Below are 19,086 nucleotides of genomic sequence, written 5' to 3' on the forward strand. Positions count from 1 at the left end.
TGAATTCTTTGGCTTTGCTTTATCTTGGAAGATTATTCATCTGTGTTTGCTAGAACCTAGTGGAGAATGTTGTCTCCTCATTTGGCTTGGTTATATTGAACATATTTTATGTTGCTACCTATAGAGACCCTAAACTCTAAAAATCTAAAGTCATCTCTGAACAGATGGGATCACTAGCTTCTTTTAGGTCTCTGATACTCCCTCTCATTGACATAAAGTTCAAACCCTTAAGGCAAAAATATGCAGAATTAGCAAAATAGTAACTCTCTCTTTCTATCACCCCTTACTATGCACACCAACCCTCAGGTTTGGAGATGGGTTGAATCTTAGTGTCATGAACTTAGATGGTGCCATAGTGAACGGAAGAGTATTTGGCTTTCTTGAACTTGATTTGCCAAGAGGAAAACAATACACTCATAGGAAGGAATATGGCAAGTAACACAATTTCCTCCACTCCTCAGTCCCTACATACCATGATCTTAGTTTTTCCAGTTTTCCATTTTTCCGTCATCTTTGTTTTTGTTTCTTTCGATTCTTTTACCTGTCTCTATTACTTCCTCTCACTTTCTACTCCACTGAATTCTAAAGCATTTCTAGGTATCTTTTTGTAGCAAAAGTCTTGCTCTCAGAGCCACCATAAACAGCTATTCATGTGAGAAAGGTTGTGAAAGCTACCATAGGTGGTTCCCAAATAGACTTTTCTGCATATCTGTCTTGTTATTTTGTATGGGGGATAAGGATGAGGATGATATGCAGATTCTCATTGTAAGTTTCCCTCCAACCTTCATGTTATCCCTTGCCTCTTATTTTGCCTATTTCAAGGTCAGAACAGTGTCTTTCAACCTTTCTGGTCATTAGAGTATGTTGGATTGAGAAATAAATGTGTATATTATTCTCTGAATTCTACCCGGTCCAAATTTCTGATTCAATGAATTCCTAGAATTTTGATCTCATATTTTTAGAGACAGGTGGCCTCTCTCTAAACTCCTGAAATATTCACACTTTCCAGACAGCATTATCCTTTCTTGGTCCACTGTGAAGTTCAGATTTATAGTTGTTATCTTTTCCAGTTTCTATAAGCCTCTGTCATACCTTAAGCAGACCTTCAGTGTTGGAAACACTGTGTCAAATCAAACTTTCATATACTGAAAGCTTCCTTAAGTTTTATCTAGTGCTAGTTAGTTTGGTAGAATTAGTTGGCTGTTTCCCTGATTTCTTATCTTTTTGTGCAGTCTTCTGGAGGCTTGAAGGCCTGTCATATGATTCTCTAAAAAAGAACGTATGACAACATTGTTGCCTTCTTCCTCTAAGAAGGTGTTTGTTAGGTTTCTTAAGAGGTTGCTGAGTAATAACAGCAGTACACATGTGGTATTTAGGTAAAGGGTAGATTTATTCGGTAGACCATCTGGTACCATGGCAGGTTGGCATTTCACATAGCTGGCAAAGAGGCAGTCTGGTTCTGGGCTGTCTTATCTAGGGTAGGGGTGGGAAAAGCTGTAGCTAGGTAAAGGGAGGTGGGACCAGGTAAAGGAAGGTGGGACCAGGTAAGGGGAGGTGGGACCAGATGGGAGAAGGTGTGACCACCTCGGATCCAGATGTGACCTCAGAGGATATTGATATGACCTCTTCCAGGTGTGCCAGTTGCCTAGGTAACACAGGTACTGGGTGGGAGTCTGCTCACCATCCAGGAATGGACCTTACATTCCAGCCTTTCAATAATAATGAAATAGGGTGCAAATTCTCTCTGGCTACTTAGATGGTGCCATAGTGAAGGGAAGAGTATTTGGCTTTCTTGAAATGAATTTGCCAAGAGGAAAACAATACATTCACAGGAAGGAATGTGGCAAGTAACACAATTATCTCTACTCCTCAGTCCCTACATGATCTTGGTTTTTCCAGTTTTCCAAAGGGGGAAACAGGTGTACCTCAAAGACAATATTGGTATAGAAGGGGCAGGAGAAGGAGCCCTTTTTATTCTTTTTTTTTTTTTGGTGGGTCACGGGGCTTGAACTCTGGGCTTGGGTGCTATCCCTGTGCTCTTCAGCTCAAGGTGAGCACTCTACCGCTTGAGCCACAGTGCAACTTCGGTTTTCTAGTGGTTTATTGGAGATAAGAGTCTCATGGATGTTCCTGCCTGGTCTGGCTTTGAACCTCGATCCTCAGAGCTTAGCCTCCTGAGTAGCTAGGATTATAGGCGTGAGCCACTGGTGCCTGGCCCCTTTTTATTCTTGACAGATGAATCCACTGTGGCTGTCCATTGAGCTTGACTGCTGTGGGGGTGATCAGCAGAACCTGGTGAGGGCCTGTCCACTTAGGGTGTAAACCAGATGGATTAAGGATCTTGAGAAACACTTGATCACCAGGCAAAATTGGGGGAGTGGGAAAGGGGCCTTAATGAGGCTGAGGGAGACACTGATCAGCATGTTGTCATAACATGTGCTTAAGAAAGGTTAGGACAGGAAGGTAGTCTATTAGTGCAGTCTTGGTATTGTCAGTAGGGAAATTACGAGAAAAGGTCTTCCATACATTAATTCAAAGGGGCTGAGGAAAGTAAGGCTGCAAAGACAGGCACGTAAGCGGGTGAGCGCCAGGGGTAACAGTTCTGGCCAGGATTGCTGGAGCTCTGGAGAAAGTTTAGTAAGCTGTGTTTTAAGGAGTGCATTAGCTCTTTCAACCTATCTAGAAGACTGAGGCCTATGAGGAATGTGAAGATTCCACTGGATGTTTAGAGGCTGCCACCTGTTGGGTCACTTTGGAGATGAAAGCAGGCCCGTTGTTGGATTGAAGTGACCTGGGTAAGCCAAATTTAGGAATAATTTCTTTAAGAAGGACAGAGGCAACAGTGTCAGCAGTCTCTGATGTTGTGGGATAGGCCTCAATCCATCCTGAAAAGTTATCAACCATAGTTAGAAGGTATTTCAGCCGCTTATATTTGGACATGTGAGTGAAGTCTATCTGCCAGTCTTCTTCTGGGGTATGTTCCTGTGCTTGGTGTGTGGGGAACACAGCTGGTCGGAGACCACCCTGTTAGGAGGTAAGCTAACACCTGGGGCAGGCCTGTCCTTTAGTTAGGTAGTTAGGCTAGAGCAATGGATTAAAGATTTAAGAAGGTAGGAGAGAGGCTTGTATCCAATGTGCAGTGCCTGCTAAACCTGGGAAAGAAAGCTATCTGCTTGTGTCTCAGGAAGAACAACTCATCCTTCTAGGGACCACCATCCCTGTGCTTCCTGGGAGGCTCCCTGGTGCGTAAGTTCCTCGAGCTCCTGTGGGGTTTATGAGGGTTGTATTGAAGGCAATACCAGAAGCAAAGGAGCTCCAAATTGTCCCTGGAGTTGTCTCTTGGCTGCTAGCTTTGCCTCCCAGTCTGCTTTTGAATTGCCAACAGTAATGGCAGCCAGTCCCATCTGATGTCCCCTACAGTTAACAATGGCTACCTGTTGGAGAAGGAAAGCCAATTCTTAAGCTTAAGAATAAGAGAGGCATTAGTAATGGGAGTCTCTTTGGTGGTCAGGAACCCATGCTCCTTCCAGATTGCTGCATGTGAATGGAGAATATGACAGGCATATTTTGAGTATGTATAAATATTAATCTTCTGACCCTTGGCTAGGATTAAGGCCCTAGTTAAAGCTATAAGTTCTGCCTTTTGTGAGGTAGTGTTAGCCAGCAGAGGGCTGCTTTCAAGAATGGTACAGTTATTAATAATGCATAGCCTGCAACTCGGCTTCCTGAAGAGTTAAATGTGGAACTGCCATAGATGTACCAGGTGTTTTCTGGGTCAGGAAGAGGAGTTTCCGAGATACCTGTAAAATGGGGTGTGAATTCCTCCAAGGTCTCTGTACAGGAATGGGAAAGAAGGTTAGAATTGGATGGAAGCAAGGTAGCTGGATTGAGAGGGGAGCAGCTTTCCAGTGAGTAGTCAGGGTTTTGAATAAAAGTAACATGAAACAACTATAGGTGGGAAGGGGAAAGGGAAGACAGGGATTTATGAGACAAAAGGTCTTTTAGTCCGTGGGGAGATCAAATGGTAGTGGGCTGGCCAAAAGTGAGTTTTGTGCTCTCATGTACTAAGGTGGCTGCTGCTGCCAAAGCTCGAAGACAGGCTGGATAGCCTTTTACCATTGGGGCTAGCTGTTTTGAGAGGTAAGCCATAGATCTAAAGGAGGGAGCTGACATTTGTCCAAGAACTCCAAGGCCAATTCCCAACTTCTCAGTGACATGGACTTTAAAGGGTTCCTTAAGGTTGGGTAGAGCCAGTGCTGGCGCCCAAAGAAGTGCTTGCTTCAGAAATTTAAATGGGATGTCAATGGGCTTTGTGGGGTCTGGAGGCTCTAGTAAGGAACCCTTGGTTGCCTCATAAAGAGGTTTGGCCAAGGTAGCAAAACTGGGTATCCAAATACAAAGTAATCCTGTAAGTCTAAGGAAAGACAGAATGTCCTCCTTGGTCTGTGGGACAGAGACTCAATGTCAGCTTTTCTATTAAGAGTAATTCTTCTCTCTGTTGGAGTTAGGGACAAACCCAAGTACATTACCTCTGGCTTTGTTATCTGGGCCTTGGAAGGGAAGACTGTATATCCTTTTGTCAACAAGATGTTGAGGAGGTCAGCTGTATGTTGGCGAGCCAACTCAAAGGAGGGGCTGTAAAGCAAAAGATCATCCACATACTAGAGAATGATACTAGGAGACACCTGAAGAGAGAGGAGATTCTTTGCTAAAGCCTGTTCAAAGAAATAGGGACTGTCTCAGAACCCTTGAGGGAGGACTGTCCAGGTCAGCTGTTGTGCCCTTGAAGTGTCTGGGTCCATCCAAGTAAAAGCAAAGAAGTCTTGGCAGTTGGGATGCAGGGGGATTGTGAAGAATGCATCCTTGAGGTTCAGCACTGAAAAGTGGGTGTTACCAAGATGTATCTGTGAAAGGAGAGTATATAAGTTAGGTACAACAGCATGAATAGGAAGGACTGCAGCATTAATAATGTGCAGGTCCTGGACTAGGCGATTGGTCACATCAGATTTAACTACTGTCAGGATAGGGGTGTTAAAGGGGGAGTTAGTAGGTCTGGGAAGTTCTTGTTTAAGAAGGCAAAGCATTATATTTTTTCTGATCGGTTGTGGGGCTTGAACTCTGGGCCTGGGTGTTATCTCTCAGCTCTATCAACTCAAGGCAAGCACTCTATCACTTGAGCCACAGCGCCACTTCCAGGATGATGGGTTTTAAACCTTGCCTGTGTCTAAGAGAAATGAGGTATTGGGAAGTGCTAGGGAAATGGGTAGGGTCTTTAAGTTTAATGAGTACAGGAGCATGGTGTCTAGCCACAGTAGGAGTAGAAGTATCCCAGATAAGACGGTTGACAAGATCTGGAGGTAAAGGGAAAGGATCTGGTTGGGAGGTTACAGGTCAAGGTTCAGCTAAGGATAAAAGTAGAACAGGTGTAGGCTGTTTGGGGATATGGAATGAGAGGGAAACTTGAAATTTAGAGAGCAAATCTCTCCCTAGGAGTGGGGTAGGACAGTGTGGTAGGATTAGGAAGGAGTGTGAAAAGGGAAAGTCTTCTATTTTACATGGTACAGTCCCGTAGTTGGGGGACAGGTAGGTAGGCCATCCACACCCACCACCCAGATCTGGGAGGGAAAAGTCTTGCCTGTATATTGAAATAACACGGAATAAATCACTCCCATATCCAAGAGAAAAGATATTAACTTACCGGCTACTTAGAAACACACCCTGGGCTCTGCCATTGTGATGGTCTGGTTGTTGGGAGCAGGCAGCCCTGGGCACCCTCATTCTGTAGCCAAGCAGAGAATCTCTGATGGGTCTGGCTCCACCTGCCTGGGTGGGTGGGGTGGAGGAAGGGCTGGCCTACCTTGTGGAGGTGAGGAGGGGCAGTTGACTTCCCGGTGTCCCTGTTGCCCACACCTTGGGCAGGGTCCAGGTGGCAGTAGCGGTGAAGGTCAGAATTTTGCCCAGTGGCCCTCTTGCCCACACATGAAGCATGCTCCAGGTGGTGCATGCTGGGTGCCTCTTCTCGGGGGAGGCCAGATGGCAGCAGCCAGGATTTGATAGTTCTCCCTCTTACGAGCAGTCTTATCAGCAATCTGCTCTTCTGGATTATTAAAAACTTTAAATGTCATACTCACCAGATCTCGTTGAGGGGTCTGAGGATCATCCTCAGCCTTTTTTAACTTTTTCCTAATATCAGGGGCTGATTGGGCAATAAAATGAGTATTAAGAATCACGTTAGCTTCTGCTGACTCTGGGTCCAGCCTTGTATAGCACTGGAGCACTACTGTAAGGCATTCAAGAAATTCAGCCGGGATTTCATTGGGCCTTTAATTTGTCATAATTGACAGGACGATAGGCTTCCACTAAGGAAGGACAGCTACTAAGTAAGTTATCATCCTATTTCTGTTTTCCCGCCTAGGAGCATCATGTTGATAATTCCAATTGGGCTCTTCCCTAGGCACAACTGTTACTCCCACTGGAAAGTTAATATCTAAATGGTGGGCATCATTGGCATGTGCCTGGAAAGCAGTCCACACCCTATCCTTTTCCTCAGCAGTAAGGGTAGAGGATAGTATTAGATATATGTCCTGCCAAGTTAGGTCATAGGTCTCAGCCAGGTTTTTAAACTGCTTGATATAATTATTAGAATCTTGGGCATAAGATCCCAGCCGCTTCTCAATCTGACTAATATCAAACATTAAGAATGGGGCATGCACTCTAATTATACCTTCAGGCCCAGCCAACTCTTGCAAAGGGCACATGGGGTCTGGTGGAAGTTGTGTACCACCAGTGTGAGACTGGGTGTGAGTTTGCAGGGGGAGAAGGTAAAGAGGGTGAAGGGAAGGAGAGTAAAGAAGAAGAATGTGGGAAAGGTGCCAGATGCTCAGCAGAAAAGGGAGCAAAGTCTAAAAGAGGGTCAGGCACATCAGCCTCTGGAAGGGGCCCTGTACTCTCAGAGGTGGGTTCTCCATGTGCCAGGAGGAGTGGAAAACCTGGCACGATTGGCATAGGGCTGTGTTGTCCCAGAGAGCAAAGAATGACTGAATATGAATGATCTCAGACCATTTACCATTGCGCTGGCAAAAATTATCTAAATCTCTGAGAATGACACAGTCAAGAGTCCTGTCTTTGGGCCTTCAAGAGCGATTATCCAGTTGGTACGGTGGCCAAACTTGAGCACAATAATAAATTAGGTGTTCTTTGTTGATGCAGTCCATAATGGACAAGACATTCAGGGACCACAGCAGGCATTCCAATGGAGTTTCCTCCTTTGGGCATGACTTACAACAACCCATTAAAAATTCAAGAGAGAAAAATATAGGAGCAAAAAATTTAGTGAGTGAAGGAGGGCTTACTGAATGAAAACGGCATTCCGACTTACCACCGAGCCCTCTAGGGAGGAGTGGCCAAGCAACCAGAGTCAACGTCCTTGGCTCCAGAGGTGACCAGCCTTCCAGTTAAAGGCTTAGCAGGTTCTCTGGCATGGTACCATGTCTGGAGAGAGACTGAGCAACAGAGAACCCTTAGAGTGCTGGAGAGAGACTGAGCAACAGAGAACCCTTAGAGAGTAGTTCACTCCCCAAAATGTAGAAGCATGGAGGTGGATGCAGAGGCCAGCAGTGGTATTCATGCTGTGTCTGCAGAAGACTGGTTTGCAAAAAGGCCATCAGAACTGGAGGTATTCCTCAGAGCAAAAAAAGAAGGGGGAAATAAAAAAATGAAAAAAAAGAGAAAAAAACACGGAGAGGAATCCCACCTATCCTGACTTTAAGCCCTTCCTGGGTTCACAGTTCTATTTATGCTAGGTTTTTAAAGAGGTTGCTGAGTAAGAACAGCACCACACACGTGGTATTTAGGTAAGGGGTAGGTTTATTCAGTAGACCTGTTGGCACCAGGCCAGGTTGGCACTCTGTGAAGCTGGCAAAGAGGCAGTCTGGCCCTGGGCTATGCCTTATCTAGGGTAGGGGCAGGGAAAGGTGTGGCCAGGTAAAGGGAAGTTGGAATAGGTGGGAGAAAGGTATGACCACATTGGATCCAGATGTGACCTCAGTGGATGTGGATATGACCTCTTACAGGTGTGCCGGTTGCCTAGGTAACATAGGTACTGGGTGGCGTCTGCTCACCATCCAGGAGCGGACCTTACAGTGTTCTTTCTTTGGATTAGTTCCCCAATATTCTTTTTTTTGTTAGTTGTGAGTCTTGAAATCTGGGCCTGGGCATTGTCCCTCAGCTCTTCAGCTCAAGGCTAGCGCTCTACCACTTGAGACAAAGCACCACGTCTAGTTTTCTGAGTGGTTTATTGGAGATAAGAGTCTCACAGACTTTCCTGCCCGGGCTGGCTTTGAACTGTGATCCTCAGATCTCAACCTCCTGAGTAGCTAGGATTACTGGTGTGAGCCACTGGCACCTAGCTCTAATATTCTTGATTATTTTTTTTTTGTTAGTTGTGGGGCTTCAACTCTGGGCCTGGGCGCTGTCCCTCAGCTCTTCTGCTCAAGGCAAGTGCTCTACCACTTGATCCACAGTGCCACTTCCAGTTTTCTGGTGGTGTATGGTTGATAAGAGTCTCACGGACTTTCCTGAGCAGGCTGGCTTTGAACTGCGATCCTCACATCCCAGCCTCCTGAGTAGCCAGGATTATAGGTGCAAGCCACCAGTACCTGGCAATATTCTTGACTTCTAAGCTGGCATTCTGAGAACCTACTCCGTGAAGAAGTTTCTCTGTTAGACTCTGTTCTGTTCTGATTCCTAAATCTGAAGCCTGCATCAGTCTAGGGCTAGGTTGTACTACAAACATTAGTTTGGAGCTGACTTCTTTCAGTAGTTCATGAGAACCTATTGACAGCTGGACAGGCTCTATTCCCCTGAAGAGCATAGGGATAGGGCTCTGGGGAAATTGGTTAGTTTTAAGCGGCATCCAGTGACAATTTTTCTGTAAACAATACTGATATAATAATATAACTTAATGATGAATCAAAGGAAACAGAGTCAGACTCCAAACCAATTTGATTTGTAACTTGGAAAAAAAGCAACATGTCTTGATTTAAATGTCAGACCCACTGCTGAGTGATGATTTAATAACTTTTATGAGAGTTTCTGTCACAGCAAATTCTACACTGGAATAGAATGACTCACAGTTAGGGTGTTAGAAATGATACAAAGCACACAAAAAAGAACTGGCTTGTCTCAGAGCTCATCCTGAAGCTTTGCATAAAGCTAATTTGCAGTTTGATCTCCCCCTGCCCCAGCCATCTTGCCACCCATGTTTTTCGCAGATAGCTATGCTTGACGTAGAACAAACCTGCAGGTGTGATGGCAGTTCAGTATATTCTGAGCTAGTCTAGGGGGAAGGTTCAAAGTTGGGAAAATTCAATCAAAAGGCAGTAGTGACCCCAGCTAATTATCTCCTCTCCTGTCTTCTCCTCTCCTCTCTTGTCCTCTCCTGTCCTCTCCTGTCCTCTCCTCTCCTCTCCTCTCTTCTCTTGCCCATTCCTCTTCTCCATGGTCCACTCCTCCCACCTTCCACCCATACACCCTGGGGATTGAACTCAGCTTAGGCACACTGGGCAAGTGCCCCCTAGTGAGCTCAAGGCATTTCAAGAACTCATATATCTTTGAAGATTTGTTGTTGGGGGATTTCATTTTTTGAGTTCCAGGTATATTTTAGATATGAAACCCTTGTCCATTGTATGGCCAGTGAAGATCTTCTCCCAATCCCTGGGCTTTCTATTGATCTTGCTAGCTATGTCCTTTGCCATGCAGAAGCTCTGCAATTTAATGTAATCCCATTTGTCCAATCTTTCTTTGATTTGTTGTATTTCTGGGTCTTTATTAAGAAAATTTCAGCCTGTGCCAACAAGACCTAGGGTTTCTCCTATTCCATCCTGTAATGTTTTCAGAGTGTCCACTTTGACTCGGAGGTCTTTGATCCATTTGGAGTTGATTCTGGTGCAGGGTGATATATAAGGATCTAGCTTTAGTTTTCTACAAGTAGTTAACCAATTTTGCCAGCACCATTTACTGAAGAGGCTGTCTTTCTTCCAGTCTATTTTTTAGCTCCCTTATTGAAGATTAGATGGCTATAGGTCTGTAGGTTCATTTCTGGGTCTTCAATTTTATTCCATTGGTCCTGAGGTCTGTTCTTGTGCCAGTACAAAGCTGTTTTGATTACTATGGCTTTATAGTAGAGTTTGAAATTTGGTATTGATATTCCTCCAGCACTGTTCTTTCTGTTGAGGATCATTTTTGCTATTCGGGATCTTTTATTGTTCCATATGAATTTTTGGATTGCCACTTCTATTTCCTTAATGAGGGTGGAATTTTGATAGGTATCAAATTGAATTTGTAGATTGCCTTGGGAAGTATTGCCATTTTCACGATGTTGATCTTTCCAATCCAGAAGCCTGGGAGTTTTTGCAGTTTCTAAGTTCTGCTTTGATTTCCTTTTTCAAGTTTTTGAAGTTTTCATCATAGAGGTCCTTGACTTCTTTGGTTAAGCAACTCCCCAATAAATAAGTGGGCTAAAGACTTAAAGAAAAGCTTCTCTGAAGAGGAAAGAAGGATAGCCAATAGACACATGAAGAAATGCTCAACCTCCCTAGCCATAAAAGAAATGCAAATCAAATCAACATTGAGATACCACCTCACTCCAGTTAGAATGGCTAAAATCAAGAACTTTGATAACAACAGATGCTGGAGGGGATGTGGACAGAAGGGAACCTTACTGCATTGTTGGTGGGAGTGTAAACTTGTTCAACCAATTTGGAAAGTAGTATGGAGGTTCCTCAAAAGACTCCACATAGAGCTCCCCTATGACCCAGCAATCCCACTTTCGGGCATTTACCCAAATGTTCACAAACAAGACCACACTAAAGCTACCAGCACAACTATGTTTATTGCAGCATTATTTACCATAGCTAAGATATGGAACCAACCCAGATGCCCCTCAGTAGATGAATGGATCAAGAAAATGTGGTATATATACACACAATTGAATTCTATGCCTCCATCAGAAAGAATGACATTGCCCCATTTGTTAGGAAATAGAAAGCTTTGGAACAAATTATATTAAGTGAAGTAAGCCAGGCCCAAAGAAACATAGGTCCCATGGTTTCCCTTATTTGCAATATCTAGTATATGACTGAGTCAAGCAGAAAAGGTCAGATAAGTTGATATTAGAGAAATGAACCTTAAGCTATGTATTCAAATGTTTTTTTTCTTTAATGTGATGGTTTCTAACACATTTATAAGATTATTTCTTTGTTGCTTTGTATGTCCACCCCTCCAGAGTATAATCCCTGCTTTCACTGTATTTGATGTTGGTATAATTTGTGGAAGGGAAGGGAAAAAATCATTTAAATAGGGATACAGGTGGACCCATTGCAACAATGAGATGTACAAGTCCTTATGTCAAAAATGAACTTTACAACTTTGGTGTGGGCAGGGAGGATTGGGTGTGGGTGTGGGGGAGGATAGGAAGGGATGGGAAGGGGAAACAAAGGAGGAGGCTACAATGCTTGATAAGAAATGTACTCATTATTTTGCCCATGTAATTGTAACTCCTCTGTACAGTATTTTCACAATAAAAATAACTGAAAAAAAGAGAAAAAAAGAACTCATATATCCTAATGCTCTCTGTCTTTAGGCAGATAATTATTTTCTCCCATTTTAGAGATGACAGAGTTTAGACCTATTAGAGTTAAAAACTTCTCCAAGAGATTTTTGTAGTGTACTGGTTCCCCGGAAACTATTTCCTCCTCCTCAATATGTCTCCTTCTCTCTGCTTCCCCAGTTTTCCAGGAGTACAAAATGAGAAAACCCAGAAAGCTCAAAGCCGGGGCTGGGAAGGTGGCTCAGTGTTAGAGCACTTGCCTTGCATGCCTGAGGCCCTGGGTTCAATTCCTCAGCACCATATAAGCAAAAAGAAAAAAGCAGGAAGTGGCGCTGTGGCTCAAGTGATAGAGTGCTAGCTTTGAGCTGAAGAGCTGTGGGACAGCACCCAGGCCCAGAGTTCAGGCCCCACGACTGGACACCTCCCCACCAAAAAAAGAAAGCTCAAAGCTAATGATATCTCAATTCCAGTCTGCTTGATCTTTCCTAACTGTAGACATTCCATTCTGATGGTTTAATCCTTCATTTGTCAAGATTAATTTTGTAGCAAATTTGAAGGGTAGATACTTAGTGTTTGCGTAGATGAGGATTGCCTATCCTTAAGATTATTGACATTTTTGACTAAGTCATACTTTGTTGTTAGGAACTGTTTTATGCCTTGTTTACTGCACGCCAATGTCTTTGGACACTGACACCATTATGGCCTCTACATACTTGTAATCTCTTTCACATAACATTCAGAATAATCACCCCACACTAATTCTCTAATATTATGGTTATTAATAGAAGAAAACACTGTTCCCCCATATCTGGCGTAGGTTTTTACTTTTAAAAGAAGAGAAAGAGAAGTAATGTTACTGAGGACATCTAATATGCAGAAGGTAGAGTGCTACAATGCCTAGGACAACATAGGTCTTCCTTATGCATCTCTGTAACAAAGGATTTTCCAGACTGAAGAAATTGTGTGCCAAAAAAAATCAAGAACTCTAACAACAACAGATGTTAGAGGGGATGTGGACAGAAAGGAACCTTACTTCATTTTTGGTGGGAGTGTAAACTTGTTCAACCACTTTGGAAAGCAGTATGGAGGTTCCTCAAAAGACTTCACATAGAGCTCCCCTATGACCCAGCAATCCCACTTTTGGGCTTTTACCCAAATGTTTACAAACAAGACCACACTAAAGCTACCAGCACAACTATGTTTAGTGCAGCATTATTTACCATAGGTAAGATATTGATCCAACCCAGATGCCCCTCAGTAGATGAATGGATCAAGAAAATGTGGTATATGTACACAATGGAATTCTATGCCTCCATCAGAAAGAATGACATTGCCCCATTTGTTAGGAAATGGAAAGAGTTCGGAAAAATTATATTATGTGAAGTAAGCCAAGCCCAAAGAAACATAGGTCCCATGGTTTCCCTTATTTGCAATATCTAGTATATGTATGAATCAAGCAGAAAAGGTCAGATAATGTGATGTGAGGAAAATGAACCCTTAGATATGTATTTTAATGTTTTTTTCTTTCATGCATTTGTTTCTATCGCATTTATAAGATGATTTCTTTGTTGCTTTGTATGTCCCTCCCCCACAGTATAACCCCTGCTTTCACTATATTTGATGTCAGTATAATTTGTGGAGGAGATGGTGAAAAACAAGTAGTTTAAGAATACAGGTGGACCTGTTGCAACAATGAGAAGTACAAGTTGTCATGTCGAAAACGAACTTTACAACTTTGGTGCGGGGTTAGGGGGGTGGATTGGGTGCGGGGACAGGGGGGAGAGAGGCTGGGAAGGGATGTGAAGGGTAAACAAAGGAGGAGGCTGCAATGCTTGATAAGAAATGTACTGATTATCTTGCCCATGTAATTGTAACCCCTCTGTAAAGTATGTTTACAAAAAATAAAAATTAAAAATTTTAAAAAAAGAAGTTACTTGATCATTGCTAATGGTTTTCTGAGCACTGCCATAATAATCTAACCTTAAAAAATGAACTTCCTAAATGAATGAATATACTTTTTTTCCAGTGGAAAAAAAAAGAAATTGTGTGCCAATAGTGGGTAACCTTACTTTAACAAATCATTTCTTGAATGAGAAACCATCCATTGTACCTCATTATTTGTGAGAAAGTAAAACTCATGTCCACTCTTGGTTACATTTAGCTTAATTTTTTTTTACTCCATGTGGACATATTTTTAAAATAACTCTGAATAGTATGCTGCTTCTGTAGTTTATTATGTGCTTGTGCAGTCACATAAAACACTCCCTCTGCTGGAAAAAGAGACTTCCCAATACTAGAGCCAGGCTGAATTCTAAGAAATGCTGTCTCTTCCTAAATCCTTACCTGAGCCTTAAATCAGCCAGTTCATTCCTCTTCTTCAGTCTATTCCTATGATGTTTTACTCATGTGTATCTTAAAGTACTTATCGTTTTATAGTAAAATGGATAATTTGAATTAGAATGACTCAAATTTTCCTTAAGGTACTAAGGGGTAAAGAAGATCAAAGGACATTTCATATATTTATAAAATATTAATATATTATATATAAAATATTCCTGATAACACATGAACACATATGAAGACATCATAATGAAACCTACCAAAGACTGTTTGGAAAAGAGAGGAAGGGAGAAGGGTATGAGAATGTAGTGGAAAGATTTACTTAAATTATACTGTATACATGTTTATAGAATTGTCATAATGACTCCCTTTGTGTGCTTGGTATATGTTAAATAAAAATAAAATTAAGAAAGCAATCTCCTTAATAAAACTTTTACTTTAAAAGGGGAAACTGAGGCCTGGAAAGAGGGGATATTAGTTGAACATATTTTACTTTCCCATAAAATGTAGTCCTTAATAATTTGTGTCGTTGGTTTTGATCTACTAGCATGCCTGAAAGGGACGTTATGGAGCATTTACTTTTGAGCTTTGATCTTTAAATTAGGTTTAGCCTTCACATCTCAACTCTGAAATTTATTTATTTATTTATTTAAAATGAGTTTTTTATTGTGAAAATACTGTACAGAGAGGTTACAATTACATGAGCAAGGTAATGAGTACATTTCTTATCAAGCATTGTTGCCTCCTTTGTTTTTCCCCTACCCTCCCTTCCTTCCCATCTCTACAACTACACTACTCCCACACCTGAATTGTAAAGTTCATTTTAAAACATAGCATCTTGTACATCTCATTGTTGCAATGGGTCAGCCTGTATCCCTATTTAAACAATTTGTTTTTTCCCTTCCCCTCCCAAAATTATACTAACGTCAAATACAGTGAAAACAGGGGTTACACCGTGGGGGAGGGACATACAAAGCAACACAAAAAAATCACATGGTACCTTATAAATACGTTAGAAACAATAGCAAGAAAGAAAAACCACTTGTGTCCTTATCTTGGGGTTCATTTCACTTAACATCATCTTATCTGACCTTTTCTGCTTCTTTCAGACATATACTAGTTATTGCAAATAAGGGAAACCATGGGACCTATGTTTCTTTGGGCCTGGCTTACTTCACTTAATATAATTTTTTCCAAGTCTTTCCATTTCCTAAAAATTGGGGCAATGTCATTCTTTCTTATGGAGGCATAGAATTTCATTGTGTATATACACCACATATTCTTGATCCATTCTCTACTGAGGGGCATCTGGGTTGGTTCCATATATTAGCTATGGTCAATAATGCTGCAATAGCATATCACCTTTGTCTAAGTTGGCTAAGACATTTGCCTTTCAGACACTTATTTCCCTCCTAAATAGTAATTATTAAGGTGGTTGTGAAAATCAAGTAAGATTGTGTATTGAAAATTCCCGGAACATCATAGGTACTCAATAAATGTCAGAAGAGTATTAGGAAAAGACTTATATTTGGCAGAACTGAGGATTGAACTCAGAGCCTTGCACATGCTAGGCAAGCACTTACTGTAAGGACTAATGAACTACATTCTCAGTTCTTAAATAGCATGTCTAAGAATGAAATTTATAGATTGATGATAGTCTACAGGACTTCCTAAAAAGTAATCACAGGTAAAGAATGATATTCATTGTCATTGCTCTCTGATATATCTTTCCATACAATGATTCGTTTGTAGAAGCATCCCGTGATGCTTTCTGTGGATTAACTGAGTATTAATAATGGCTCCCAAATCAGAAAGATAGTTCTTTAAAGATTTGCTATTGGAATGTACTCATTATCTTACTTATATAGCTGAAATCCCTCTGTACATCACCTTGACAATAAAAAATAATGTGGAGCTATCAGGGTTTTTAAAATTTACTTTTATTGTCAAGGTGATGTACAGAGGGGTTATAATTGGGTTCTAAAGAATATTAAATATTAGCTGGGCACCGGTGACTCATGCCTGTAATCCTAACTACTCAAGAGGCTGAGATCTGAGGATCGCAGCCCCTACAGGAAAGTCCATGGGACTCTTATCTCCAATAAACCACTAGAAAAACAGAAGTAGTGCTGTGGTAGAGCACTCACCTTGAGCTGAAGAGTGCAGGGACAGCGCCCAAGCCCAGAGTTCAAACCCCATGACCAACCAAAGAAAAAAGAATATTGAATATTGAATCAAGCCAAATTTTGATCAAGGAAAAACATACTCTGTGTATGTGTGTGTGGCAGATACATGCAAACGTAAGTACACGTAGACAGCATATTAGGTAGAGGAAGAGAATGTGCATAGTTCTTATGGTGGAAAGGTCCATGGTATGTTATACACAAGACAATATTTTGGAAATGATCTATACAATTTGGGGGGGGGGTTGAGGCAGAGGGAAAGTAGGAGAAAAATGAGGGAAAGGGTAATAATTTTGACAATAAATGTACTCATTACCTTACTTATGTAACTTTAACCCCTTTGTCCATCACCTTGAAAATAAACAAAATACCTAGAAAAAAAGAATAAAAAGAATATTTCAGTAGCTGGATTTTCCATTTTAATTAAAAATTTGAGCCAGAGTTTTGCATATTGAAGTTTGAGAATGCAGTGTACCCAGCTCTAAAATATGAGTAGGCTAGATCATACATATTGGAAATTATAGCCATTATAGGTAACATGCACAAATCACTATCAAGCTAAAAACAAATACACCTGTACTGTTTAGCCAATAATCTAGAAAAGAGAACTGGCAGATGAAAATATGTGAAATGCAAATCTTCTTTCCATTGTTTTTGCTTAGCAGTTGTATATGAGATATAGAGATGACTTATCAGACAACTACTTGATTGAGTCAACTTGTGTGTACTAGAGTGAGTCTGGGAAGGGATATAGTTGGGGCCAAGTCCTGAATAGTATTCTGTGGTAGATATGAATTAGTGAGTAAGAGGAGAAACAGTGTTTTGGGAAAAAAGACAACATGATGGCGATTTCATAGTGGAAAGAGTATTTCCAAGTTGGGAAATTTGGTATAAATTAGGCTAACCTAAATAAAAGAGTAAACCAACCTAAATTGGGGCCTCTTTAGATTCTTCATATGGTACATCAAGCAACCACTTAAAATGAGGAAAACCAAGTCACAGGGAACCATGTGAACAGAAGCAGTTAGTGTTTTGATTGAATATAGCCTTTAAAAATTAAATTTTTCCTAAATACCAGTCTTGGCATCCTCAACTTGGAATAGTCAAGACTAGCTTCTGCAAGACTGTGAGGCAGGTCAAGGTTATTTCCTCCTCTTTTCAATACTTTTTTTGCAATTCTGCATAATTTAGGCACCTGCTACAACTTCAGAGTCCTGTTTGCTAAAGCACTTTATTTTTTCAGTTAGTTACTCCAATACCTCATGAAATAATAGCTCTTCTTGTTTCTCTTGGCATTAACATCTTCTGAAAACTACAAACGACTGAAAACTATAAATTCTCCAAACAAAGGAATCTATCTGTAATAAACTGGCAAGTGGTGGGGTAAATAGATTTATGTATGTGACATTTCAAACTGGAAGTTTCCCCTTGGAAGTTTCATTTTTTAGCCAAATGCATATTTCCCTCCTGCATGTTGAAAGGCTAGGTCAGAACAGATAAAGAGGGAAGGGATTTGATTTTGCATATTATACTTCCTCATGATGCAGGACATAGCCTTTGAAAGTATTCCCTTCACGGCAGTTAAAAGTTTGGAGTCACCTGGTGCTGGTGGCTTATGCCTATAATCCTAGCTACTTAGGAGGCTGAGATCCAAAGACTGTGGTTCAAAGCCAACCCAGGTAGGAAAGTCCATGAAACTCTTATCTCCAATAAACCACCAGAAAACTGAAAGTGAAGCTTTGTCTCAAGTGGCAAAGTACTAACCTTGGGCTGAAGAGCTGAGGTACAGCACTCAGGCCCAGAGTTCAAGCCCTACACCCTACAAGAAAAACTGAAGTCATCATGTACAGGGTTTATATCCTGATTCTATCATTTTTTAAATATGTGATTAAAAAATAATTAGGTTAACCTCTGCCTTGGTTGCCTCATCTTTTATCAGACAAGAATAAAAAGAACCTGTCTCATGTAGTTTCTCTGATGATCAATGAGGTGTATGCAAAAAGAGCTTAGCATATGTTTGACACTTGATCAATTGTTCTTATCATCATTGTAATTAGCATTGTCACACCATCACCACCCAAAGCACCCCCAGTTACTACTGTGACATGAAAATAAAAACTTATAACCGCTTGCTGAAATAGAGATCAACAGCCAGCAAAGGAAGAAAGGGAAAAAAATACAAAATTCAATTCCATCTACTATTTTCTCTTCTTAGTCTAACCATGATATCCCCAGGAGAGTGTATAAAGATTGCACTTCAAGAATTATTGCTATAGTCTGCTGCCAAAGACAATGTATGAGAAAACAAACCTACCCTCATGTCTCTGTTCTTGTTTACACAGGTACTTGTCGGCTTGGTTGGGCCTATTACTGTGCTGGAGGTGGAGCAGCAGCAGCCATGTTGATCTGCACATGGCTTTCATGCTTTGCTGGAAGAAAGCCAAAGCCTATTGTGTTGGTGGAGAGCATCATGAGAAATACCAATTCTTATGCCATGGAGCTTGACCACTGTCTCAAACCCTGATCTTTGAAAGGAGATTGATTAGCAAGGATGGGAAAGGGAAATGAATGGAGCTCCGAAAGAGGTCTAAGCCTCAATTAGTTGGCACCTATCTATCAGTAGTATAGCTTAGAGTTTGCATGCTTTTTAAACACCTTCCCATAAACCAGTGCATCAGTGATTATTTAAAACTCATCTAGAAGAATTATTCTCTCATTTACTCCACAAGAGTGTTCACAGACACCCAAGTCCCAATATGTTGCGTTAGGCAAAATAAGATCCTTATTTGAAAAGTAGCTACACAACTAAGCAGCTCTTCAGAGTTCTACAGCTCACCTTTCCTGCTTGGTTTGAAACTTAAAAGCTAAGCACTGTTGTATAGAGAAAGACCGAGAGATGAACAGTGCTCATTCCTACCACATTTATAAGGCCCTAATTGTGGTATTTATTGCCAT

General features: G+C 41.3%; 1 protein-coding gene across 1 annotated transcript in view; it reads left to right on the forward strand.

Moving 5' to 3' along the window:
- Lhfpl1 (LHFPL tetraspan subfamily member 1) overlaps window positions 1-18,657 on the forward strand; it is a 53,771-nt gene extending 35,114 nt beyond the window's left edge. Inside the window, exon 3 of the mRNA XM_042690085.1 lies at window positions 18,474-18,657. Coding sequence (XP_042546019.1) covers window positions 18,474-18,655 — 182 coding nt within the window. The 3' untranslated portion in view covers window positions 18,656-18,657. The remainder of the gene's footprint in view (window positions 1-18,473) is intronic.
- The last annotated feature ends 429 nt before the right edge of the window (window positions 18,658-19,086 follow it).

The sequence above is a fragment of the Dipodomys spectabilis genome, unplaced genomic scaffold (genome assembly GCF_019054845.1).
Source record: "Dipodomys spectabilis isolate Male_0828 unplaced genomic scaffold, ASM1905484v1 ptg000132l, whole genome shotgun sequence".
In the NCBI taxonomy this organism is placed as follows: Eukaryota; Metazoa; Chordata; class Mammalia; order Rodentia; family Heteromyidae; genus Dipodomys; species Dipodomys spectabilis.